General features: G+C 51.1%; 3 protein-coding genes and 1 non-coding gene across 7 annotated transcripts in view; 3 read left to right on the top strand and 1 right to left on the bottom strand.

Moving 5' to 3' along the window:
* LRRC3C (leucine rich repeat containing 3C) overlaps positions 1 to 8,474 on the bottom strand; it is a 14,853-nt gene extending 6,379 nt beyond the window's left edge. The window contains exons 1-3 of the mRNA XM_043900785.1: positions 8,469 to 8,474; positions 6,116 to 6,660; positions 5,764 to 5,882 (exon numbers count right to left, since the gene is read on the bottom strand). Coding sequence (XP_043756720.1) covers positions 5,764 to 5,882; positions 6,116 to 6,660; positions 8,469 to 8,474 — 670 coding nt within the window. The remainder of the gene's footprint in view (positions 1 to 5,763; positions 5,883 to 6,115; positions 6,661 to 8,468) is intronic.
* On the top strand, positions 340 to 412 carry TRNAG-GCC. Its single transcript has one exon. It is a non-coding gene; the product is annotated as a tRNA-Gly (tRNA).
* On the top strand, positions 6,144 to 12,583 carry ORMDL3 (ORMDL sphingolipid biosynthesis regulator 3). 4 transcript variants are annotated; one of them, XM_043904441.1, is made up of 4 exons: positions 6,144 to 6,299; positions 9,476 to 9,675; positions 10,377 to 10,528; positions 10,952 to 12,583. In XM_043904441.1, exons 2-4 carry the CDS (start codon positions 9,502 to 9,504, stop codon positions 11,085 to 11,087), a joined length of 462 nt encoding a protein of 153 aa, XP_043760376.1. In that variant the 5' UTR covers positions 6,144 to 6,299; positions 9,476 to 9,501; the 3' UTR covers positions 11,088 to 12,583. The 4 variants fall into 4 exon arrangements, with proteins under 4 accessions (XP_043760376.1, XP_043760378.1, XP_043760379.1 ...); XM_043904443.1 differs by having other exon boundaries at positions 6,172 to 6,299; positions 9,481 to 9,675; XM_043904444.1 differs by lacking the exon at positions 6,144 to 6,299 and adding an exon at positions 6,616 to 6,835 and having other exon boundaries at positions 9,481 to 9,675.
* Positions 12,557 to 26,070, top strand: GSDMB (gasdermin B). The gene is given in 14 exon segments (XM_043904445.1): positions 12,557 to 12,677; positions 13,505 to 13,591; positions 14,788 to 15,030; positions 17,554 to 17,655; positions 19,002 to 19,120; positions 19,123 to 19,175; positions 21,026 to 21,197; positions 21,906 to 21,990; positions 22,534 to 22,572; positions 23,585 to 23,611; positions 24,451 to 24,611; positions 24,715 to 24,853; positions 25,227 to 25,297; positions 25,743 to 26,070. Coding segments are annotated over 14 exon segments (1,563 nt in total). The 3' UTR covers positions 25,887 to 26,070.

Genomic DNA, 26,070 nt, shown 5'->3' with positions numbered 1-26,070 from the left:
TGCAGCAGTAGTTTGGTAGGTGTGCCTCAAGGCTAACATTTCCTGAGAACCTACTGTATACAGGATATGCAAATATGAGTAAGAAATACAGAGCAAGCAGCCTCCAGGGACAGTGGATGTGTAACATAAATACAGCGCTCCCAGTGCAGGAGAGAAGTCTTTATAAGGCACTGATGCAAACATGAAGGACAGATGGTTGCAGGAGTGTGTGTGGCCAGGATTGACTTTTGGGAAAAATGCCATTTCCTGGCTGTGTGACCTTCGGCAAAATATTTAAACTCTTCCTACGGCAGTTTTCTCATTTGCAAAGTGGAGATAATAAAAATACCTACTGTGGCTTCCCTGGTGGCTCAGTGGTAAAGAATCTGCCTGCCAATGCAGGGGACACAGGTTCGATCCCTGGTCCAGGGAAGATCCCACATGCCGTGGAGTAACTAAGCTCTTGCACTGCAACTATTGAGCCTGTGCTCTAGGGCTGAGGAGCGGCAACTACTGAAGCCCGCATTTCCTAGAGCCTGTCCTCCCCAACAAGAGAAGCCACCACAGTGAGAAGCCCGCGCATCATCACAACTAGAGAGTAGCCTAGTGGCTACTAGAGTGGCTGACTGCAACTAGAGAAAAGCCTGAGGAGCAACGAAGACCCAGTACAGCCAAAAAAAAAAAAAAAAAAAACAAACCCCAAAACAAAACCCTATCTATCTACCTATATACCCATCTCACAGAGTTGTTTGAAAGATGGAGAGAGTTGATGTAGGTAAGGCCTTTTGCCCAGCGCCTGGAACAGAGCAAATGCTAATAATGGTGGCTGTGATTACCCCTGAAAGCAGAGTTGTATTAGGAGGGGAAGGCGGAAGCTGATCTGGGGCAGTGGCAGCCCAGAATTCCTAAAGAGGTGGGGACTGCTAGGGGTAGTCATGAGACTAGAAGGAACCTAGGGGAGCTTTTCTTAAAGCTACTGTTTTTATATCCATTGCCCTTTTGATCTGGTGATATTTACAGTTTTCTAAACTTTTTTTTTTTTCTCCCCGCATAAGGGAAAATCTCAGTTGTTTGTATCAGAGAATATGCAAGTGGAGGGGTTCCTAATGAGCAGCCTGCTCTTGGTTCCCAGAGGGAGGTTCTGGTTCCCTAGCCTTGATTCTGGCCCAGGAGGCCCTGGCAGGCTCAGCCCTTTCCCTCTGCAGCCCAAAATAGCCAACCACAGGGCAGGGCGAGGGGAGGAGAGTGGAGTGCCCACTGGCAACTCGGCCTGTCCTGGCACCTCCTCCTGTTTCTCATCAACTTGGTAAACTCACTCAGGGCTCTGATGGCTCAGCATCACTGCCCCCTCCCTTCCGCTGCCACCACATGTCCGGGGTGCCCCCCCACCCAAACAAAAACAGCTGCGGACATAAACAGCTCTTTGCTTCCTTGCACTTGCTCTGGGTGTGACCTCAACACCTCCCCTTCTGGAAGGAGGGAGGTGAGGTGGGGGGAGCTGGAGAGCAGCCGGAATGAATTGGAGGGGAGTAGGAGGTGATAAGAGTGGAAGGCTCAGTCATTCCCCCCGGGGTTCAGAAGAAGGGGTTCTGTTTCTTGACATCCCACCTCCTCACTTCCCACCACTGCCAGCACCCCAGGAATGTGTTCCCAGCTTGTTACCCCGCCCCTGTTTGCTATCTCGGCCCACACGGTGTATCTGTGGCAAGCAGAGGCCACACCACCCCGCCAGATGGAAACACCCCAAGGCTGGGAACATGTCTACTTGAGCAGACTAAGGAGTTCCCAGAGGGCAGGGAGAAGTCAGTGAAGATGACTCACTCTGTTTTAAAAACATAAACACTTTTCATAAAGAATTTAAAATGAATAATCTCCCATTACACAAAGTTTGAAACTAGAGAATGAAAAAGATTACCCCCAACCCCTCCATCCTAACACAAGATCTGTTTTTATTTTATTGGATTTCCACAGCCTCGTGAAGCAGATGATCAAATATCACTCAAATGTGGACTGGATTAACAAAAGTCGATAACGATTCCTGAGTGCCCGGATTTGTTCTAAGTGCTTCACATGTAGTGACCCATTTAATTCTCACAACAACACGTGGCAGGTATCACCATGAAGATCAACATTCTTCATTTCTAGGAACCACAGCGCAGAGAGGTCCAGTGACTCGCCTAAGGTCACACAGCTGACAACCGCAGGAGCTGGGACTTGATCCCTGGCAGTCTGGTGCTGGGGTCTTACCAGTGTTGCTCTGTCTTGTCACATCATAATCGTTAATGCATTTACAGGTTTATAAAAACTTTTTATTGTGGACAATTTCAAATGCAAAAAGGCATAGAAAATAATAGAAGTAATCTCATGTCCCCATCTCCTGGTTTCAATAATTATCACCTCACGGCCCAACTCACTTCTTTTCTTCCCCTCCCCCACCCCTAGCCCAGATTATTTTGAAGCAAATCCAGCCATCATATAATTTCATCCACATATATGTTAGCATATATGTCCAGAAGATAAGAAGGACTTTTTTATTGAAAAAATTACCACAGTACCATACCATGCCTTAAAATGTATATTTCATTAAAATAATCAATTTGAATAGCTGGCATTCAAATTTCCTCAATAATTTAAATATTCTTTTAAAGTTGGTGTACTTTAATGAGGACCCCAATAAGGCTTTTGATTGATAGATTTCTTAATTTCCTTTAATTTTAAGTCTCTCCCTCTCCTTTTTTTCTTCCAATTGATTTGTTGATGGAGTTGGGTTTTTGTTTTGCTGACTGCATCCCTGGGGAGTGTTCAGACTTTTTTTTTTTTTCTTGCCAGGCTGCATGGCTTTTGGGATCTTAGTTCCCTGACCAGGGATTGAACCCAGGCCTACAACACTGAAAGCCCTGTGCTTAACCACTGGACTGCTAGGTAACTCCCAGCACAGGCTATTTTGTATCCTGATCTTTTCATTTAACATTTTCTTAGTCACAATCATTTACTATATGGCTTCCTTCTATGTCACTCAGTGGATATAGTACTATAACTTTTTTCTTGGGCACTTAGGATGGGGAAACAGTGGAAACAGTGGCTGACTTTATTTTTCTGGGCTCCAAAATCACTGCAGATGGTGATTGCAGCCATGCAATTAAAAGATGCTTACTCCTTGGAAGGAAACTTATGACCAACTGCAGTTCAGTTCAGTTCAGTTCAGTCGCTCAGTCGTGTCCAACTCTTTGTGACCCCATGAATTGCAGCACGCCAGCCCTCCCTGTCTATCACTGACTCCCGGAGTTGACTCAAACTCATGCCCATCGAGTTGGTGATGCCATCCAGCCATCTCATCTTCTGTCGTCCCCTTCTCCTCCTGCTCCCAATCCCTCCCAGCATCAGGGTCTTTTCCAATGAGTCAACTCTTTGCATGAGGTGGCCAAAGTACTGGAGTTTCAGCTTCAACATAAATCCTTCCAATGAACACCCAGGACTGATCTCCTTTAGGATGGACTGGTTGGATCTCCTTGCAGTCCAAGGGACTCTCAAGAGTCTTCTCCAACACCACAGTTCAAAAGCATCAATTTTTCGGTGCTCAGCTTTCTTCACAGTCCAACTCTCCAGACAGCATATTAAAAAGCAGAGACATTACTTTATCAACAAAGGTCCGTCTAGTCAAGGCTATGGTTTTTCCAGTGGTCATGTATGGATGTGAGAGTTGGTCTACAAAGAAAGCTGAGCACCGAAGAATTGATGCTTTTGAACTGTGGTGTTGGAGAAGACTCTTGAGAGTCCCTTGGACTGCAAGGAGATCCAACCAGTTCATCCTAAAGGACATCAGTCCTGAGTGTTCATTGGAAGGACTGATGTTGAAGCTGAAACTCTAATACTTTGGCCACCTGATGCGAAGAACTGACTCATTTGAAAAGACTCTGATGCTGGGAAAGATTGAAGGCAGGAGGAGAAGGGGATGACAGAGGATGAGATGGTTAGATGGCATCACTGACTCAATGGACATGGGTTTGGGTGGACTCCAGGAGTTGGTGATGGACAGGGAGGCCTGGCGTGCTGCAGTTCATGGGGTTGCAAAGAGTCAGACGTGACTGAGGGACTGAATTGAACTGAACCGGGTTGCTTTCAGTTTTCTATTGTTATAGATAATGCTGGAATGAATACCCTCACATATAGCACATGGGCTGTACTTCCTCGGAATCTGTTACCAGAAGTGTAATCATGGCTCTGAGGCCTGAACAATTTTTTAACCTCTTGGCATATATCAGAAATTGTTTGTTTGAGGGGTTACACACTGGCCAGCACCACATAAGAGTGCTGTCACTCATTCTGGACTGTGCTTAGGCCTATTCAAGGCTGAAGGATGTCTGGTGAAGACATGGTAATTACAAGGGCAGAGAGCCAGAGGAGAAAGGTGATGACAGGGACTCAGGCTAAATTAAGCAGAAAGCGATCCACAATTCACCACAAACCTAGAGTGAGTCAGGACTCTGTTCATTCTCATTGTAGAAAAAAAAAAACCACCCTTGATAACAGGAGCTATTAATAGGTCATGGCATGTCCAGTAATCTTTCCGTTAGACTATGCATTTAGTCAGACCCTTGTTTGAGGCTTGGAACCAGTCTGGGTCACTGAACTTCACAGACAGGAAATTGGCAAAGATCAGAGAGCTTGATCAACTATGGGGAGAATGAAAGACTCCCAGAGAAAAGTGGAAGGAGTCCAGTAGGCGCATTTGGGGAAAAATAAGAGAATTTTTTTTCCCTCAGTACTGGGGAGGCCTCTATGGAAGGACAACACGCAGTTTTTGCTTATTTCTTCAGAAGGGGCCTCCAGCAGGAACTTCTGTAAGGCCCAGGCACAACTGTTTAAGATTCTGGGGTAAAAAAAAAAAGAAAAAAAGGACTCTGGGGTGACTATTCAAGTCTTGGGCTGAGTGCTCTCGAGCTACTGGCCCTGGAAATATTTCAGAAGCTGCCTGTTCTCCTGCCCTGAGTGGTTCAGATATCCACCTGTTGGGTGTCCAATAGGTCCCTCAGGGGCCCACTCCAGCTTTATGACAGCTGTTTCCTGGCAGCCCCTTGGTGAGAGGGTGGGTGAGGTCACAGAGGAGTGCTCCCCAGGTTCCCTGGACCAGCATTCTCCTTTCTGTTCCCTCACCTTCATTTCAGTGTGTGTTCACAGCCAGGCAGGTTGGCCAGTCGTGACATCACCTGATCCTGCTATTTCAGCCCGGCTGGGCATAGAGTGGACTTCAAAGCTGGGGCAGGGAAAGTAGAAACTACTCAAACAAGGCCCTCTTGGTGACATGGAGAGTGGGAGTGACCCAGGAGACCTCAAGAGTCCTTTAGTTCAGCCTCCTACAGAAACAGCTTCCTACAATATAACAGTCGCTTTGCAAACATTCTTTTGAATTTCCACAACCTTGGAGATAGGTTTTCACAGGTATGGAATTGGAGATTAAGACAATTTATTTGCCGAGGGTTACACTGCTGGTGAAGCAGTACCTGCTTAGCCTACCTGGCAGGAAAATCTGTGCCCTGGCCTGCAGAGTTCTGAGGGGAAAACTGCAGACCCCAGAGCCACCAAAACCCACACAGCTGACCTGGGACTGGGACTCAGGGACCTGGTTATTCATCAGGGTGGCTTCCCAAGTCACATGTCGTCTTCCCACGTCTAATGTGGGAAGGCCAAAGATGAGACCTGGCCCAGGCCGGCCTGGGTCAGGTGTAACTAAGCAGCAGACAGGCTGTGGACTTAGTTCTCTGCCCTCCAGACTCTCATACTAACCAATATCGCGAAAAACCCGCTTCCAGGAGGCCCGACAGGGGCAGAGCCAGTAGTTGTCTGGAGAGTTGTCTGGAGGCAGCGAGGTGTAGTTGAAAAACTCTGACTTGGGGTCAGAATTTCTGGGTAACAGGTGCCCTGTTACAGCCAGCGGGGACCTATGGCAAGTTACTTAAAACTTAAAAGTTTCCTCATCTGCAAAACCGGGCAATAGTAAACTCCACAAGAAGCACGCTGACGCAAAAACAGGCATTGTTATGCGTCAAAGCAATACCAGCTGACCTTTGTATCGCGTACAGTTGAAACCTGCGGGCGGCCCCAGAGAGCGCTGGGCTGGAGCAGGGGTAAATACTACAACTCCCAGGAGGCTGCGGGCGGCCCGGCGCTGGGCGGTGACGTAATGGGGGCTGGCGCGGGGCGCTGATTCGGCCCGAGCTGCCAGCGGGGTGGCTGCCGCCGCGGCTCATTACAGCTGCTGGAGCAGCAGCGGCCCCCGCCCCCGGGCACCCTTCCTGGGCCTCGACCTCCGGCCCCACACGGTGAGTCCAGACGGGCGGCCGTGGAGTGGCCAAGCCGGGAGTACCCCGGGGCTACAGGAGGGTCGGGAAAGGAGGTGGGGGCTGTTGGGGAGGCGCCCGGGTTGGAGGGGATCGGGACAGGGCGAGTGGAGGTGGCGGGGGTGCATCGGCCGGGGGCGGGGGTGCATCGGTCGAAGTGATGCCCAAAGGGGAAAGTGGGGGCAGGAGGCAGGGGATGGGGCGTCGAGGAGAAGCGCTTGGGCTGGGGATGGGGGCGGGGAGAGGCTGGACTTCGGGGATAAAGGTTTGGCCGCTTCCAGCTGGGTGAACGTGTGGGGGTGGGGCTCCGGACGAGGCCAGGCTCCAAGTGCGAGGTCCCAGGCTGGGGGGTGTGGAGCGGAGACCCCTACTTCGTCTCGAAGTCCCACTCTGTAAACCCCAACAATAGTGAGGACTCCGCCTCCTCGCCTCACCCTCTCCCCGTGCTAGTAGGGGTTCGCTGCTCTTCTCGCCTTCTTTCCATCCCCACCGCCCTCCCGGAGAACCGGAGCTAAGTGGTGAGTGACGATGGTGGCCCTGCCGGTTGGGGGGTGGGCAGAAAGACAGTGGCTTTGTGTCAGGGACTCCCCGCTGGGGTCCAGGTTGCAGGCTGCTGTGCTTTGAGCTCCTCACCCAGAAGGCGAAAGATTTGCTGCCCTTAGTTGGGGGAGAGATTACGAAGCAGCTCACCTGGCCGTTGGCACTGTGGTGTTGGCTTAGGTGTCTGACAGACTGGGCAGAGATATTTGTGTAGGAGCCAGTAGGATAGGGAGGGAAGGAGTACGAAAGAGCTGCCTGAAAGAAAGTAGTTAACAGAACAGAGTTGCTGCAGGTTTTGGTTTGAGGCAGGTTATGAAACCACCTCGGGGACTGACGCGGGCAGCCACCTGCTAGTTTAGTGGCAGAACTTTTCAGCCTCAGCTGCTGTGAGCTTACTTTGTGTCTGCCAGCTTCTTCTTCCCATTTCTCCCCTTCTGGGCCAGGGGCAGTTGGTTATTTCACTAATGGAAGTGGTGTGTACCCTTAGTCACACAAAAGTCTCAAGAGAGCTTTTCTTAGTTTATTGCTGCCAGTCGTTCCCTTAGTTTATTGACTTTTCTATCTTTTTTAGGGGGGTGGTCTCCTGGGAATTTCTGCTCTCAGGGCACCTGGTGTTCAGGCTGCAGAAAGAAGCTTCCTAGGCTATCAGTTGAAGCCATAGGTCTGAGCCCCCCCCCCGCCCCCCCCGCCCCCATGCCCCGAGACGCCTCAGACCTTGCTGGGTGCCCTGTTACAGCCAGCAAGGAGTGTTGAATCATCTGGGACTCAGCAAGGCTCCTCGGGAGGGCTAGAGGTCTTGCTACTCCTTTGTCCTTGTAGGTCTAGGTTAGGGGGAAGTGGGGAAGGGAAGCAGTTTCTGGTCCTACTTGGGGAACTCTCTCCCTCTTCTTCCCAGTAGTTAAGCCCTTCAGGCCGTCACTTCCTAGCCAGTCTCCCCCACCCTCCGCTCCCCTTCCACCAGGTGGAGGCTTTTGTGCAGTAGGTTTCCCAGGAGCTGTGTTTGGGTAACTGAAGCCCTAAGGCCCTGGGAAGGTAAACAACTGAGCTAGTCCTGGTTTTCTAGTTCCCTGGGTTTCTCTTAGGCCCAATTATCCAACCTAATGGGTTGAGCTTATGGGCCCCAAGAGCATGACTGCTTTTGGAGCCATCACATGTATGTTTGTATGTTGGGAAGGTGTGTTGTGGGTCACATTTCCCCTGCAGTCTCTAAGCTTAGAGCCATCTGAGAGGCAGAAACTTGTTCCCATTATTCTGGAAGTAGGGAACTGATCCTTGAGAATTCCAGCTCCTATGCAGTCTCTGTGATCCCACCCAGAGATAGAGGGCAACTGAGTCTGGGGGTGGGGGGGTCATCGCAGCAGGGTCGGGGGATGACCTTCTGAGCACTTCCAGGATACCCTTATCTGGGACCCCTTTCTGTATCCCCAGGAAAGATGGGGCTGTTACCATGGTGATGACCTTAGGGTCTTTATTGGGCAGGATCTTCCCTTAGCTGAGGAAGTGAGCCAGTACAAAGGTGCCATCTGTTCCCACCTCCTGCTGGTCAGAGGGCCCTCAGAGTTCTGGGGACAGCTGAGCTCTGGACAAGGGGCTGCTCGTTCCCCTCCTTACCTGCATCCAAGAACAGGCTGGGCTGCATGGTTTCATGGGCAGCCAGGGCAGCCCTCCTGGTTCCCCTTGCTGCAGGGCCTCTGCTCTTGGAACTGGGCAGAGGAAGGCATGGTGCTAATAACTTACACTTGGAAACAGATACTAGGAAAAGAGGCTCAGGTGAGGATGGGTGGATAGAGAGGGAAGGGGTCAGGAGAGAGGCCGTAGGTGTGTCCCTGGGAGACGTCTGTTGATGTGGGCTCCAGACACCCATGGGCACTGTAGATGTTGATCATGTTCACTGTCCTTGCCCCTCCTCTAATAGGGAAAAGGGCCGAGGTGGTTTGGCAGGAAAATGGGTGGCATCAGGAGAGCTAGCCTGAGTGGCTGCCAAATGGATAAAACATCTGGACGGGTGGTTTTGTGTCCCCAAGAAGGCAGCTTCCAGGTCTGGGCAAAGGTTGTCTCTTATCTGTTTTCTCTTTTTTCCTTTTCTCTCTCTACCCCCACCAATTCTCCTGAGTTAGGGTGCAGGGATACCCAGAATTGGAGAATTAGGAAAGGTGGGTAGAAACAGTGACCCTCAAATACTTCATCCACTACTGCCTGTTCTCACCTCCTTTTATTTCTTCTCAGGAGAGCTGGGGTTCAGGGGTGGAGATGTGTCATATCAGACCCTCAGTGAGACGGAGTCCAGCAGGGGTTATTGCTGAGTGATTGTTAGGGCACAGGCCTCTTCTCCCCTGCCCTGGGCTTCTTGGGTAGAGGGCCCCCCTAGAGCGTGAGATGGCAGGACAGGCAGTGGTTTCTTTGCTCTGGGGCTGGATGCCTGTTGATGGCCTGTCCACCCAGGCAGTTCCAATGCCTGGAAGGGCACTGTCCTGATTGGATGACGTGCAGAGCAGCCTGGAGTTTGTCCCAGCCCAGCAGCGGGAAATGGATAAAGCCTGCCTCCCTGCAGGAATTGGAAGGTGTGAGGGAGCAGGGAAAGTAGTGTAACCTGTCTCACCTGTGCTGCTTGTTTGTAGGACAGTGGCAGGAGAGGGGCAGCAGGATGAACGTGGGAACAGCACATAGCGAGGTGAACCCCAACACGCGGGTGATGAACAGCCGCGGCATCTGGCTCTCGTACGTGCTGGCCATTGGGCTTCTCCACGTCGTACTGCTCAGCATCCCCTTTGTGAGCGTCCCCGTCGTCTGGACCCTCACCAACCTCATCCACAACATGGTGAGGGCCTGCCTGCTGCCTGCCTTTGGTGGGGTTGGGGTGGAGGTAGGGGACCCTTCCCCCCAGACGTGGGCCAGATGTCAGGGTTACATGCTGACATCAGTCACCAGAGTTCTCTTGTTTCTGCCCCACTTCCCGTTACTGGAATAAAATCTGCAGCTATGGCCACACCTCTTGGACGGGGTGGCTTATGGATTGGAAGAGGGGGTCATCAAGAGCTGAGCTAAGGACCCCAAAGAGTCTGCAGCACTTAGATGCCTAACCTGGGGCAGAAATGCCTCTTCCCCCAGTCAGGATCTGAGTGTCCTTCTCTCTTGCCCCTCCATGCTCTTTCACTACCTGCTTGCTCCCTGGTACTCTTGGTGGGCAAGCAAGACCTGGTTCCTTTCCATTAGCTGGCCTCCTCCCAGCTGGCGCAGGAAGCCTAGTCCTGGGCTGGAGGGACGGCGTCTCCTTGCTGGTTCTATGGGTGACTCCTCCCCGGGAGTTCTCCTCATGCCAGGCCTGCCCTCTCACCCAGTGGGTCTCCTTATTCTCTGGCCAGTCTCCCAGCTGCTCCAGCCTGACCTCCGGCCCGCATCCCCCTGCCCAGTAGATGGGGCTCCGAATCGCTGGGAGCCCATGTCTGTGACTGGGGCAGAGGAGCTGAGCTGGAGGGCCCTTGGCCTTCTGCGTCTTCTAACGAAGGCCCCTCCCTCCAGGGCATGTACATCTTCCTGCACACAGTGAAGGGGACACCTTTTGAGACCCCGGACCAGGGCAAGGCGAGGCTGCTCACCCACTGGGAGCAGATGGACTATGGGGTCCAGTTCACCGCGTCTCGGAAATTCCTGACCATCACACCCATCGTGCTGTGAGTGCCTTGGGCAGAGGAGGATGCCAGTGGAAAGGCCAAGGCCCAGGGAACCCTGGGGCCCTGAGAGGCTTAAACCCCTCGCCAGCTGTGTCTCTTGGCTTAGGAATGAGCAGAGGAAGAAAGGCTGGGGTGCCCCTGGGTCTCTTGCTGGGCTCAGGTTTTAACTCCCTGGTCCTGTCTGTCCTCCGTTGGAGCTTCCTTCCTGCCACTGAGTTTGGTCCACAGGTCTGGGGTAGAGCACGGGGCCTGGGTCAGCGGGGGCTTCTGTAGTTGGGGGGAATCTTACCACCCTACTTCAGTTCTGGGGGGTCTTTCCCGTAACTCTTCACTGTCAGGAATCTGTCTCCCCCAACCAGGGAGGGGGGAAGAAAGGGATCTTTCATACAGAGTTTTATACCTCCTCCCAACCTCCTCCTACAGGTACTTCCTCACCAGCTTCTATACCAAGTACGACCAGATCCATTTCATCCTCAACACTGTGTCTTTGATGAGTGTGCTCATTCCCAAGCTGCCCCAGCTCCACGGAGTCCGGATTTTTGGAATCAACAAGTACTGAGGGTGCAGCTCCTTCCCCTGCCCAGGATGGCAGGGGAGGGGTCGAAGCCTGGGCTGTGATGCTGAAGACAGAAGGAGCCTCTGGTAACCACCAGAGACGGGGATGAGCCTCTGGGCCCTAGTTTTCCCCTCACTTCCCCCAGTAGCAGACTTGAAGTAGCTTGTAGTGGGTTGGGGTGGGGCCCCCTGGGGCTCTGACCCTTCTGATTTTTTTTTTTTTTAATCTTTTCCTTTTGCCTTTTGGATAGAGACTCTGTGGGGGTGTTCATGAAATGGGCTGGGCTTCTGGGCTGAACACAGACCTGTGAGGTTGGGGTAAGAGAAGCCCCCTGCTCACTTGCTCATCCTCAGACTGCTAAAGCACTTTAACCCCTGTGAGTGGGGCAGAGGGGACGGTACAGCTTCTAGTTTGTTTCACTTTAATTCTTAAGTCTTTAGAGTGACACTTAGTGTGTGCTTGTATCCATGATGAGGTGTGGCAGCACCTCATCGCTCTGGGTAGAGAATTGTCTAATCCAAGTCAGATGGCTCCCGCACGACCCACCTGGGGTATTGGGTAGGAGTGGGGAGGGTAAGGAGCAGGATGGCGGGCTGGATGTGGGTGGCCTGGTCCCAGGGGTGAGGGGCCAGGGCTGCAGCCGTCCTGGCCCTGGGGGAGGGAGTTAGGGGCAGGGGTGGGATCCTGAATTGAGTCTTAGAAGAATGGGGTCGCATAGCAGCTGGGATTGGTGTGAGGGGGGTGGGCGGTGGGGACAGACCCAACCTCATTCTTTGAGAAGTGGTCTGGGAGGAGGGGCAGGCTCGGAGGGGTCATTTACCCTCCGCGTGGTGGGGTGATGCATTGGGAGGGAGGCTGCTGTGGATGTGCAGCTCAGGGGTGGCGTGGGGGGGTGGAATGGGTTGGAGAGGCCCGTGAGTCATCATAAGCCCAGGTCTGATGTGACACTCTCTGCGGTGGTGGTGGGGGGCGGCCTGGGGACGATGCACAGAAACGTTGCTGCGGCCCCTCCGCAGCCCTTCACCTGTGACCTTCTCGCGCAGATGGGGGCTGGGCCAGGGCCTCTTGTGTGGCATGCACCCGTGGGCTCATCAGGTCACTGCCAAATGGGTTTGGTGGGCTAGAGAGTCCTGCATGGTCCCCGCCTGGGCAGGACAGTGGAGGGAGCAGGGAGTGACCTGTGGGGGCTGTCCCCTCAGGCTGAGGAGGTGAGGGGGGCGGGAGCCTGAGCACGGACCAGAGGGGAGCCGCCTTCTCCCCACCCCTCTGTCTGACTGGGGTCTGTGTCACTTCTGAGGTGTGGGTACCAGGGCCTTGAGGGAGCAGTGGGGGTTGGGGGGTCACTGGCTGTGTTTTCTGCCTCTTGGTCCCCCCAAGCCCCACCCCATGTATCATAGGGAACTTTCACCTCAAAATCTTTCTAAGCAAAGTGTGAATAGGATTTTTACTCCCTTTGTACAGTATTCTGCGAAATGCAAATAAAGGACAACATGTTCCTATTTCCCCGGAGTCTGGCCTCTGCTTCCTGGAGGGCTCTGGAGGAGGAGCGGGGGGAGGGCAGTGTGGAGCATGGGTCCAACCCTTTGCTGGTTGGTGAGAGGGCCCCTGGGGCCAGCAGAACGGGGTGAAAGGGCTGGTGGCGAGCTAGCCAAGGCAGTAAGCTGGCCAGAGTGCAGCAGTCTGCTCTGGGATTTCGCCTGGCTGGTCCTCAGACAGAACTCACACCTCTAGGCTTGACTGGCTGAGCCAGGCTGGGCCGGCAGAGGGAGAGTTTGTGCTGCCGCCAGGGAGGGCATCAGTTCAGCCGTGGCTTCCTGAAGAAGCCAGAGTCCCAGGGGTGCCCAGTCCTTTCCTCTGAATTCCTCCCCCTGAACTCCTGTCACTTCTCCTCCTGCGTTGGAGGGCGGCTTCTCCCCCTGGCCTCTGTGTCCTCAGAGGAAGCTTCCTGCTTCCTTCTCCCTCCATAAGCATGACTGGGAGGGAAGAGGACTTACTGAGGCTCACTGCCAGGGAGGGGCCTTTACAGCCCGTTCTGTGCCTTATCTGTGTCTGCCTGTCTGCCTCCCACCTACCTGCGCCCTGGGTCCTTGAGGAGGGAAGTGAAAGTGAAATCGCTTAGTCGTGTCCGACTCTTTGCGACCCCATGGACTGTAGCCTACCAGGCTCCTCTGTCCATGGGGTTCTCCAGGCAAGAATACTGGAGTGGGTTGCCATTTCCCTCTCCAGGGGATCTTCCCGACCCAGGGATCAAACCCGGGTCTCCCGCATTGCGGGCAGATGCTTCACCCTTTGAACCACCAGGGAAGCCCCGTCGGTTTCTTACCTTTGACCTGGGTCGGCCTCCAGCCAGGCCATAAAGGGGCATATCTAAAAATCTGAGAGGTGGGGCTCCTAGCTCTCCAGTTTATTTTTTCTTTCAGTTCCCATATTATATAGTCCCAAGACGCAGTGGCCTGGAACTGTGCAGAGACCCTACACAGAGGGAATTCTTACAACCTCCATTTTTGGTGAGTAGCTGAGGACAAAAAAGAGGTGTGGCGGCCTCTTTTTCGGACCACACACCTGTGGTCCAAAGAGATGGGCACAGCCTCTCCAGAATCCCAGAAGGATTCCGGTGGGGAGTGAGTTGTGAGCTGATCACCATGACGGGGGCAGGGGCAGAGAAGGGAACATGGGTGAGGGGTGAGCAGGTGTCTGCATCAGCCAGAAGGGAATTAGAGGAAGGTGACCAGGAAGCCTGTGGGGTGTGGTCTGGCCTCAGGAGGGTGGCAGAGGAACCTGAAGAAAGGGGGGAAAGATCTGAAAAGGAAGGAGGGGCAGAGTGATTGATGGAAGAGGAAAGAGTAGGAAGGATTTAGGGGGAAGAGAGCCTGAGGGCTCCAACGTGGTGGGTATGTCAGGCTGGACTGGTGATGGGCCTGTGGAAGGTTCCGCATGGCCGGCGAGTGGAGAGGTACAGGGGCCAAAAGTAGACCAGGGAGAGGGTGAAGCAGAGAGTGGGTGGCGGGAGATATCCCAGGTGAGGTTTCAGGATTCATTTGCTTTTACCAAATATGAGGGAATCCTTCAGAAGGTGACCGGAAATGGAGGAGACAGGATTTGGTGGTGTGTGGCTGTCCAGGGTACCCAGCTGCAAGCCACTCTTTAAGTATAAAGGTAGGGTACTACCCTTTCTGTTTCCTTCTGAGACCAGTTTATCACCATCTTACTGGGAAATTGTGGGTAGGGGCACCCATCCAACTGCCTTGCAGAACAGGAAGGGAGGGAGGCCCAGGAGTCAGAGCCAAGGGAAGAAGTCGTCTGTTGGGGTTGGTAACGTGAGGTCTGCAGCCAGGCCCTTCATCTCTTCCTGGTTCCTCTGTTCATCAGCACTGGTAAGGTTTGGGGATGGTGGGACTGCCTTGCCACCCATCAGGTCCCTCTGAGCAACTCTGCTGTGGGAGACTCAGAAAACAGGTCTCACTTTCCTTTTGGGGCAATCGCCATTCCAGCCTTCCTCCAGAAGGGTTCTACCAGGAGAGTCTGGCATTTGTAATGGTCATTCCATCTTAGTTTGTAGTGAATGCCACACCTAGAAACAGGGAAGACAAATCATTCCAAGTTCTGGTTGGCCTAGAACTTTTGGATCTGCCAAAAGTAGAAGATCATAAAACCTGAACCAATATCCCCCTGCCCCCAACTGCAATTGACTTCCTTTCCCCAGTTGGTCCAGGCACAATGCCCACACTATTTGAGTCAGTCACAAGAGTTGTGGTTGAAGAGCTAGACAACAGTGGAGAGTTGATTGCTGTCAGAAGCTTCACGGATGCTGACAAATTCCACTGCTTCTGTCTGGTGAAGAAGAGGAGACGTTTCTTTGGATACCAGTATGACAAGACAAACCTCACCCTGAAAGACATCCTGGAGAGTGAAGTACCATTTGATATGGTGGTTCCTGAGTTCCAAGGTCAGTATGAGGTGGTGAGAGACTTTGCCCACTCCTACTCTGCCCCTCTCTCAATGCCCCATTGCTATCAACCAGGTCAACCAGTCAACAAAGAAACCGTAGAATTTGTATGTACGTATCCATACACCTCAACTTAAGAAATGCTTAAGAGAGCTGCATGGGGAGAAGGGAATAGGGGAAGTGGCAGTTTGTTTTTCTTGCAAACTATTCCTAAATAGTCTTCTTTCCTATTTTTTCCCTTTGTAAATAATTCGCTTTTAAATTAGCTGAGGTCTTCTCATGTGTTTATAAAGTTAATCATTGAAACATATAAATAAATGCAAACAATTTGCATAGTGGTTAAGAAAGGACTCAGGCTTTAGAACTGGGGGGCGTCTGACTTCAAAACCTGGCTCTGCCACACTTGCCAGCTGGGTAACCTCTGGACAAGTTGCTTTATCTGTGCTTGTTTCCTCATCTGTCAACTTGAGAAGACTGTTGCAAGAGTCAAATGAGGTGAATTATGTAAATCATTTATCACAGTGCCGGCAAGAAGGAGCATTCAATAAAAGTTCTCCCCAGGCTTTTTGCTGGTGGCAGTTATTAGCCCTTCCCTTTCCCTGGGGATATGGGTTGAATGGGAAGTTGCTGGTCAGCAGAACTCCGTAAGGGTTCAGAGGCCTTAGGAGAGAAGTCTGTCCCATTCTCCTGCTTCCAAGCTCAGCGATTCCCAATTCCTGGGGTTTCTTGGGTTTCAGAAGTCCCAGGAGAGGTGTCGATGAACCTTCTCTTGGAGACTTTATTACGGCATCTCATGCCTCATGGTGAGGAGTTTTACAGCTCAGACATCTCTACCAAAATCCTTTTGGTTCTCTGCAAGAGATGGAAAAGAATTCTAACAACACCACTGTATGGTTCTAGAGCACCTGCCACGTATGACTATTATGTGATCAAGAACTGTACCCAGATTGCTCAGAGGTGATGGGCTTTTCCACAAGTGGAGTTTAATTCAGCAAGCAAGCATCTTTAGGAAAATTTCAGATTAGCATTTTTCAAAGACTCTGCGTCGATTTTCTGAAAATTGAATTGCCAAGAGTCAATTTACTAAAAGCTAGTTTTCAAAAAAATCAAAATCAAAATCAGGGACTTCCCTAGTGGTCCAGTAGATAGGACTCCGAACTTCCACTGCAGGGGGCACAGGTTCGAGCCCTTGTAGGGGAACTAAGTTCCTGGGAACTAAGGTCCTACATGCCGCCCAGCATGGCCAACTACCCCACCGCCCCCCCACAAAAAATCAGTTTGCCAAATGACAAAAATAAAAAACTTCAAAGTAGGACTAGGATGTTTTGCAATGATCACATTATTCTCCAGGGGCAGCAGGGGCAAGTTTAATTATGGAAAATCGACAAGGTTAACTTCCTTTAAGGGAAATTCTGTTTGCATAAAAAATTCAGAGACAGAGGTGAAACCAAACTTTAAAAAAATTAAGAATGAGGTGAACTGATAATTTAAATTGATTTTTAGCAATTTGACCTGCTTCTTTTTGAAACATTATTATTTTTAACTATTTGGTGTGGATGTTTGTACATAGGTTTTTTAAAAATTAAAGTCCATTACCTGATGTGAAGAGCCAACTCATGGGAAAAGGCCCTGATACTGGGAAAGACTGAGGGCAGGAGAAGAAGAGGGTGACAGAGGATGAGATGGTTGGAAGGCATCACCAACTCAATGGACATGAGTTTGAGCAAGCTCCGGGAGATAGTCAAGGACAGGGAAGCCTGATGTGCTGTGGTCCATGGAGCTGGAAAGAGTCAGACATGACTGAGTGACTGAACAGCAACAAAGTTTTATTCAGATTTCTTTAGTTTTATTCAGATATCTTTGGTTTTCATCTAGTGTCCTTTTTCTGTTCCAGGATCCCATCCAGGACATCATGTTACATTTAGTTGTCACATCTCCTTAGGCTCCTCTCAGCTGTGACAGTGTCTCAGAATTTTCTTGTTTTTAATGGCCTTGGCAGTTTTGAGGAGTACTAGTCAGGCATATTGGAGAAGGCAATGGCAGCCCACTCCAGTACTCTTGCCTGGAAAATCCAATGGATGGAGGAGCCTGGTAGGCTGCAGTCCATGGGGTCGCGAAGAGTCGGACACGACTGAGCGACTTCGCTTTCACTTTTCACTTTCACGCATTGGAGAAGGACATGGCAACCCACTCCAGTGTTCTTGCCTGGTCCCCAGGGATGGGGGAGCCTGGTGGGCTGCTGTTTATGGGGTCGCACAGAGTCGGACATGACTGACGTGACTTAGCAGCAGCAGCTGTCAGGCATATTGTAGGATGCCTCTCTACTGAGATTTGTCTGATTTTTTTTTTCTGTCTCTTAGACCTAGGAAATGGGTTTGGAGGGCGGGGAAAGATTACAGAGGTAAAGTGCTGTTCTCACCACATCATGTCAAGGGTTTGCTGCTGCTGTTGCTTAAGCCCACTAGGCTCCTCCATCCATGGGATTTCCAGGTAACTGGAGTGGATTGCCATTTCCTTCTCTAGGGGACCTTCCTGATTCTGGGATCAAACCTGCATCTCCTGCATTGCCAGAGCATTCTTTGCCACTGAGCTGCCTGGGAAACCCTCATAGCAAGGCTATGTACTGTCAACAAGACTTATCACTGTTGATACTGACCTTGGTCACCTGGCTGAGGTAGTACCTGTTAGGTTTCTTCATTGTCACGTTACTCTTCCCCGCTGCCCTTCTCTGTACTGTGTGGGCTATGTCGCATGGCTAGTGGGATCTAGTTCCCCAGCCAGGGATCAAACCCATGCTCCCTGCAGTGGAAGTATGGAGTCCTCACTACTGGACCAGGGAATTCTCCCACGCTGTAGCCTTTGTGTGCATGAGGTTTGATTTTTCTTTCTCTTTGATAAAGTACACCAAGTTTTACGTTACTCAAGAAACAAATGGGCCCTGAGACATTAGCGTCACACACACAGGACTGATTTCAGGCATTGTTTCCAGGTCTGTCATGTTTCCACCAGTTTCAAAATGCATTTTTTTCTCTAGAAATCCAGGCCCACCCCTAAAATGCAGCAGTAGATTCTCTCCCTCCTCTGTGGGCTCAGAACTGGGAGGTCTGAGAGAAAGGCACTCAACTTGGCAGCGTCTCCACACACTCGCCATTAACTCTGGGGCTGCAATGGACTTGGACTCTAGGCCCTTACACAAGGCCTTATGCAAGGCCAGGCAGAGTCCATGCTGGTGGGCAACTTTCCAGAGTTGCCTCACTTTACACCTGCTTAGGTCACACAAACACAGAGATTGAACTCTGCTCTGTTTTTATTTCCCAAAGGTTGTGTTCATTCCCTCAGTCATGTCCAACTCTTTGTGACCCCATGGTCTATAGCCCTCCTGGCTCCTCTGTCCATTATTCTCCATGGAACAATACTGGAGCGAGTTGCCATTTCCTACTCCAGGGGAATCTTCCCAACCCAGGGATCGAACCCAAGTCTCATTGTCTCCTCTATTGGCAGGCGGGTTCTTTACCACTAGCACCACCTGGGAAGCCAGGTGGTCAGGGGCTCCTAATTCTTTCGCTTTACTTTTCTTTGTTTCATTTCAACCTCTCAAATGGTTTAATAGGACTAGTTCACATTTACTGAGCATTTAGCAGTGTGCTAAGTGCTAGCTGCATGATTTAATCTCCTCAAGCACTGGAAGTAGGTGCTATGAATATTCTCCTTCTATAGATGAGAAACAGATTCAGAGGTGAAGTGACTTACCCAAGGTCATTTGGTAAGAATGTGGCAGAGTGGGCTCCAGCTATGATAACTTCCGGGGAGAACAGCATTGGCTGGAGAGCCATGGCTGGAAGACTTGCTCAGAAGAGAAGGGGATCATGAGGGGAGCCCAGGATGGGCACATCAGCAAGGATCTTCTAGAGATCTTTTGGGTTAGCCTCAGTGATAATAACGACATTGTGACCTTACCTTTCTCTTTCCAGGTCAAGATGGTAACTTTGAAATTCTGGACGTCGAAGACTCAAAGGAAAATTGGACAGTGAAATTTTCCCCCAAAATGACATTTAAAATAGCATTCCACATTTTCCATGAGATGAATATCTAAAGTTGAAAAAGTGCGAGATACCCTTCAAATTCCTGGATTCCCTTAGGAACAAGTGAGGCTGGAGGTGGACAGCAAGGGAGAAGGAGAGAGGGAGCAGCCCATATTTTGGGGCACCTAGGCCATTGGAGGTGGGGGGAGCCCTGGCTGGTGCTGCCTGTCACTCCCTATTCCCAGTACTCCTCCCCACCTCAACCCAGTCCTTATTCAAGCATGCCCTCCTCTTGTCCAGCCTTAGCAAGCCTTCTCATTCATCCAGAACCAGCCTCCAGGAGCCCTTCTTCTGAGGTCCCCAATTCACTTCCTTTCCTGCTGTCCTCCAGGGTAACTGATGGATCTGACTTGGAGCAAACTGGCTGGTTTTGAGACCACACTCCTCTGTTTTCTTAAACTGTGTTGCCCAAACCTTCGTTCTGTGCTTGTTTCACTTTGCTTTGTTGGCAAGTCCGTGGTTTCCATGTACCTGTCCCTCGCTGCACTAAGAACAGCTTGTGACCAGGGACCGTCTTTACTAACCTCGCTGTTTATCCCCAGCACATGGTAAGTATTCAAGAAGAGAGCTGAGGGGAAGCAAGGTGAAATCAAAGCACCCCGGTTGAACATTTCCTGCACAGGAAGTGCCATCACCCCGCCCCACCAGAGTGGCAACGATCAGGGGCTACAGACATGCTGATAGCTGGGGGCATGGTCCCTCCGAGGGACTCCAGCAGCCTCCGCCTCAGCAGTTATATTGTGGCTGGTATTGGTGGCTTCTCCCCTAGCTGGAATCGTTGGAAAGCGTGGCTGGTTCAGGGAAAGAGGCCCCTCTGTTTTCCTGGGCTAGCCCTCCCTGGGCAGGGTGGATGCCTTTTGTTTCCCCTTTTTAATTCAGAACTGAAAGGCTTCCAGTGAAATTGGACTGGTCCTTTGACCTGCTCCTACCACCACAGTCTTGCTGGGGAGGGGCCTTTGCTGAGGGAACTTATTTTTTTTCTAGAATGCATTGTTTCTAGGGTGAGGCTATGTTGAGTGTGTAAATAGAGTTGTGTGGGGGCAGGTAGGTAAAGGAAGGTCACCAGAGGCAAGGATGTAGAGAGGTCTTTTGGCTGCAAACACCAGAAGTTCCACCAGGCTGTGTTAAGTCACAAAATGAATTTCCTTGTGTGTTAGTCGCTCAGTCGTGTCTGACTCTTTGCGACCCCATGGACTGTAGCCCACAGGCTCCTCTGTCCATGGGATTCTCCAGGCAAGAATACTGGAGTGGGTTGCCATTTCCTTCTCCAGAGGATCTTCCCGATCCAGGGATTGAACCCAGGTCTTCTGCATTGCAGGTGGTTGCTTTACCCTCTGAGCTACTAGGGAAGCCCATGAATTCCCTTATGGAATCAGAAATGGCACATGGACCCTGAAGGTGGACAATACACAACCAGGTCCCAGAGACCCGTGTAGGGAGCTGGGACTGCTTCTCAGAGAAGGGGCTGCTCTGGGCTGGGCACATGCCCATCTCAGTGCCATGAGAAGGGCAGAAGCTTTGGACTCATACAGACCGGGGCTTGAATCCCATCTCTGCTCATTTGCTGTGTGAACTTGGACCATTCAGGACCTGTCTCTAAGCCTCAGTTTCATATGAAAAATGAATGCAAGCCTGCCTATATCATGCGGGTGTGGAGAGGGTTAAATGAAACAACATGTGAAGTATTTCACTGTGCTGGCATACTCTAATCTTCCAGAAATGCTAGTGGGTTCCCTTCCCACTTTGCACCCCTTCCCCTCCATGGTGGGTAAAGTGAACTTTGACAGGGGTTCCATGTTCCTTGGTTTTCTGACCTCAGGAGCACTTACTCTCAAATACAGAGTAACTGGTGGGGAGGGAGAGATGTGCCTAGGAGGTGGGGCCCCTCTCATTCCCCCTTTTACTCCTTCCAGGAAGCTGAAGAAGGAACTGCCTTCTTCATTCCAATCAATCCAGGCGAAGAGAGAAGACCTGTATCTAGTGACAGAAACTGTGAAGATAGCAAAGACTGAAACTCTGAAATGTAAAAAGCAACTTAGTTTTCAGATCCTGTTGGAACTTTCTGATCTCCAATACGAAAGCAAGGTTAGGATCTCTGGAGACAGGGACTGTGGGCAAGCCAGCTTGGCTCACCCACTGCAGGTCAGGGGCTGCCAGCCCAGACACCAGGCTCCTCATCTCTTCCTCTAGACTTTTCTGAGCAGTCTTGCCTGCTCCTTGGCCTTCTTACAACTTCTCTTCTTGCCCCAAGAAAGTATATAGTATCACACAGTCTCTCCCCTTTAAATCTCTGGCGGTGCTCTGTTTTCATTGGCTTCCTAGCGCTTCCCATGGCTCATAATTATACAGGTGTTGTTTGCTTGTTCATTGTCTTCCTACCTTTTTAGGAGGCAGGACAACAGGAGCCGTGATGCCTGGAGCAAAGCAGGCATGTTTTGTCCTCCATAAATTTTTTTTTTTTTGGCCACACCATGTGGCTTGTGGAAATTTAGTTCCCCAAGCAAGGATCGATCCCAGGCCCCTGGCAGTGAAAGTGTTGGGTCCTAGCCACTGGACAGCCAGGGAATTCCCCATAAATATTTGTTGAATGAAATGGAAATGAAATCAGATGTGGAATCAAATATCAACTCTGCTGATGTGAAATGGGCTCATCTGCTGACCCTCTCAGAGCTTCGGTTCTCTCATCTGTAAATTGAGGGTAATAATGTCTACCTCCCAGGAATGTTTGGGGGATCAGGCAAGGTAATTATGTCAGGAACTGAGGGGTCAATCTACATCGCTCCTTTTTCCTAGAATGAAGAGGAAGTGACCATCACCCCTGAGAAGGTCCTGGCCTATCGGGTAAAGCAGCTTGTCTTCCCCAGCGCGGAGAGGATGGGTAAGCTAGGCCTCGTGGGGTCAGGGGGTGGGGTGGGATAGGGGAGCTGAACACATGAAGAAGGTGGGGGTCAGTTCAACTGGGGTCTGTGTCAGTCTGTAGGTGTCCTGGTGACCTGGAAGGTGGGGGGAAGTTTCAGGGACTGGGAAGAAGGATGGAGGGTGTTGTTGCTTAGTCGCTAAGTCATGTCCAGTTCTTTTGCAACCCCATGGATTGTAGCCTGCCAGGCTCCTCTGTCCATGGGATTTCCCAGGCAGGAATATTAGAGTGGGTGGTTGCCATTTCCTTCTCCAGGGAATCTTCCCAAACACAGGGATCGAACCTGTGTCTCCTGCATTGGCAGGCGGATTCTTTACTGCTGAGCCACCTGGGAAACCCAATTCTTCCCTAGAGGTGTTAGCTCCTGTCTCTCTCCCAGAATTTATTTTTCCTGTTGGGCAGGCTGGGAAGACTGGGGAGATATTAAAAAGAAGAACTTACAGAGAGAGAACTGGGCTTTCTAACAACTGATCTCTCTTCCTCTCTTTTTAAAAACTGGTTAAGATATTTGTTTCTTTGACGAAACCAGATCCTTTCCAGAAGGTGAGTGAGTGGGCTTCCTGTTCATCATTCTAGAATTGGCAGGGATACTGGTTTTAAAAAGAGGATAGCAAATGACCTGGAATTATAGAGTCATCAGTGCTGAGAATGTAACAGGATGCACTCAAGTTTGAGCCAAGGTGAGGGCAGGAGGAAAATCTGCCTGTTGGATAAGTAGGTTGGATTGCATGCTGGCCTAGGGTTTCTAGGCTCCGCCAACTCTGACTTGCCCTGTGTAGGTCAGTGGGCTGGATTCTGGGTTCACAGTCCTTACAGAAGGCCTATTGGCTTACAAAGCACAGTTGAATTGCCTGGCCAGTTCTCACACAACAGCATGAACACTGGACTAGGAGTCAGATAGTCTCAGGGTCTTGGCCTGGCTCTGCCGCTCAATAGGCCTACAGCCCCCAGGTTGTACTAACCTTAAAAGGAACTAGGACTAGACCAGGAGACCCGTATGATTCGGTGTGTGGCTTCCTCTGACCTTCCCCTGAATCCCATAACGGTTGTTCTGCCTAAGGGCCCTTGTGAAGGAGTGGAGCGAGGTTCTAGGTGGAGTAGAAGTCTAGGTGGAGTAGAACACTCAAGAGAAATTACTGAAAGTTGTAGAAGCTGCAGGTTCAGTTCTGGCGAGGTCTTGCTAGCTCAGGTGAGATTCTCTGTCAATCTTAAGTGCCATCACAGAGGAGTCAGGGAATAGATTCCAGTTCCTGCTGTCACCCAAATTTTCTGAGTGGCTAAGGGCATGGGTGCTTCTCTCTGGACTTCCCTTTCTCCTTCAATCATCTTAGGCATATGCCTGTGGCTGCCTATCTCTGAGTGTAGGAAGGGGTCTGTAAATATAGTACTTTGTCATTTATACACCATGATGAGGTTGCAGGCTCCCCAGCATAGGCAGTGAGGGCTCAGAGTCTAGAATTGAGAACCCCCACCACTGGGACAAGAATGTCCATGGGGTGAGCTGGGGTGGAGGTGACCTGAGGACTCACTGAGATTATTCTTCCTCTCTCTGCAGAGAAAGATGGCGGTTCACCGTGGTTGGGTAAGGATGGAGGCCAGCTATGTTCAGGGTAGCTGCAGTCCTCACCTTTGAGCCCTCTGGCCCCAAGGAATGCAGTTCAAGTGCGGCAGCTGAGTGTGTGTGCATGCGTGTGTGTGTGGTAGTAGTAGTGGAGAGTGTTGGGAGGCGAAGGGTAGTACGTGCTCAGTCTCTTCAGTCGTGTCCGACTCTGTGCAACCCCGTGGACTGTGTCTCACCAGTCTCCTCTGTCCATGGGATTCTCAGGCAAGAATACTGGAGTGGGTTGCCATGCCCTGGAGAAGGGAGGGCAGTGCCAAAAGTAGGTTTCCACTTTAGAGGTTGCATCTATCTCCTCTGAACACAGTGATTCTCACTGGTACACTGATATCACCTGAGGGAAATGTTGAAAGTAGTGATGACTGAGTTCCACTTCTGGAAATTCTGATTTAGCTGATCTGGGGGTGTGGTCTGGTCTGGGCACTGGGGGTTTTAATTACTCTGCAGGGGATTCTCATGCACAGTCAAGATTGAGAACCACTGCTCTAACTTTCTCTAAATCCTCATCACTCCTACTGTGGTTCAAAGCTTGCACTTTGAATGGCAAGAACTACGTAAGCTTTGATTTCCCGGAGGTGGAGAAGAATTGAGGGTGAGCTGGGAGGTGGAAGTGGGGTCAGCAGAAGGCAGTGATGATGGGTTATCGATCTGCTTCATGTTAACAGAAAAAGACTAGAAGAAGGGAAGTTACAGAGAAGTGGTCTCCAGAAGAAAGGTAGATCAACAATGGGGTCTGGGGGGACTTGGAAATGGAGCTTGCTAGGCTGAAGGGATTGGGTTCTACCCAATTTCTGCCTCTACAGGGGAGTCCTTGAGTTTGGAGAGTTTCCAAAGCATAACAGAGAGGGTTCAGGGTATGGTGCGAGTCCTCCAGGATCTGACTCCAGAGGAGCAAAAAGAGGTGCTAAACTGCTTGACTAAGTGCCTCCACAGTGATGAAGAGCTGCAGGATCTAGAGCGAAGAGTAAGAGGCCCAAGGAAGAAGAGGGCAGAGAGAGGGAGGGACCAGTGGGGAGACAATCCACTCTAATGGGACCAGGCTCCTCTCTCCCATCTCCTGGTCCTAGGTGTCTGAGGTCCAGTGCTCCGGGGAGCTACAGATGAACAACGCGGCGAATTCTCTCATAAGCAGTCTTTTCAATGCTGCTGGAGTCTTGATAGAGGCACGCGCAGAAACCATTTGGGATATCCTGGATGCCCTGAAGGGTGAGGAGGGGCTTGGATATAAGCTGGCATGGAGGGCATGTGAGCAGAGGGACCTGTGGGGAGTCAACTCTTGGGAGGAAGGGAGTTATCACTGCCTCTTACATTTTGTGAGGCACAGACTTCACACTTCACAAACCAGCCATCTTCCCCAGGACAGGGATGGAGGGACTGCCTCCTCTTTCCCCATGGTGCAGTCTCCGACCTCCTGCAGGCTAAGAGGAAAGCAGAAACCCAGTGGAAATAATCCCCGTCTAGCCACTCTGGGGTTCTCTGGAACCTTCTGTGATGCTTGTCCGGGGTCTGATCAGACAGCGAAGCCCTGTCCCACTATGTGCCCTGCCTCTCTGCTGACCACCCTCTCTCTTGTCCCCAGAGCTGTCTGAGGTCCGGCAGTTTGTTGCTGAGGCCCTAGATAAGGGGACCTTGCCCCACATGAAGGACAAGGTAAGATAGCCTGAGCTGAGGGCCCAGGTCCTAGTGGAAGTGACTGCCCATGCTCTCAAGGGACCCAGAAACCTCATTGACCTCGCTTCCTACTTCATAGTCCACTGCCAGCTCACATCTACGCAGCCAGTTTGTGGCAATTCCTTGGACATGTAGTTTTCAGGACAATTCAGGATGGGGTTTTTAGGCTCTGCTGTTTGCCTGTGGGCTGGAGAGGGAGTGGGAAACTATTAGTTCCAGGAGGGCAATCAGCCCCATGTTGACGCATCAGCAGTGTCTATTACCATTTGGGAGTATGAGGCTCCCCAGGCTCTGCAGGAAAGTGTGCCGAGGTGGATTAGGACCTCTGCTATGGACTCGGGACTAAGGGGTATGGCCACATAGTTGCCATTTTTGGTATATTTCCTTGTTCTCAGTTTTTACAGTCCAGTGGATTTCCTTCCAGGTGGAGCCCGTCCTGGAGGAGAACTGGGGTGAGGGGCCCCTAGATGTGAGCTGTGATCCTGAGGCAAGGACTGCCTGTGCCCTCTATGTTGTTGTCTCTATCCTGCTACAGCTGGGTGAGAAGCCCATCTCTGCATCTTCCTAAGCATTCTCCCCACCAGCCTGAGTGCTCCCCTCCCCAGTCCGTCCTCATCATCCCTAATCCCAATCACCAGAATGATGTCTTTAAAACACACTGCTATTCTTTGATACATCCCATTCACTATGATAATGTCCAAAAATCAGTTAGATTGTAGGCATGAACTTCTGATTAAAAATGGCAGACTGAT

This window comes from Cervus elaphus, chromosome 5 (genome assembly GCF_910594005.1).
Source record: "Cervus elaphus chromosome 5, mCerEla1.1, whole genome shotgun sequence".
Taxonomy (NCBI): Eukaryota; Metazoa; Chordata; class Mammalia; order Artiodactyla; family Cervidae; genus Cervus; species Cervus elaphus.
Note: the sequence above shows the minus strand (reverse complement) of the source record. Positions and strands in the feature narration are given on the sequence as shown.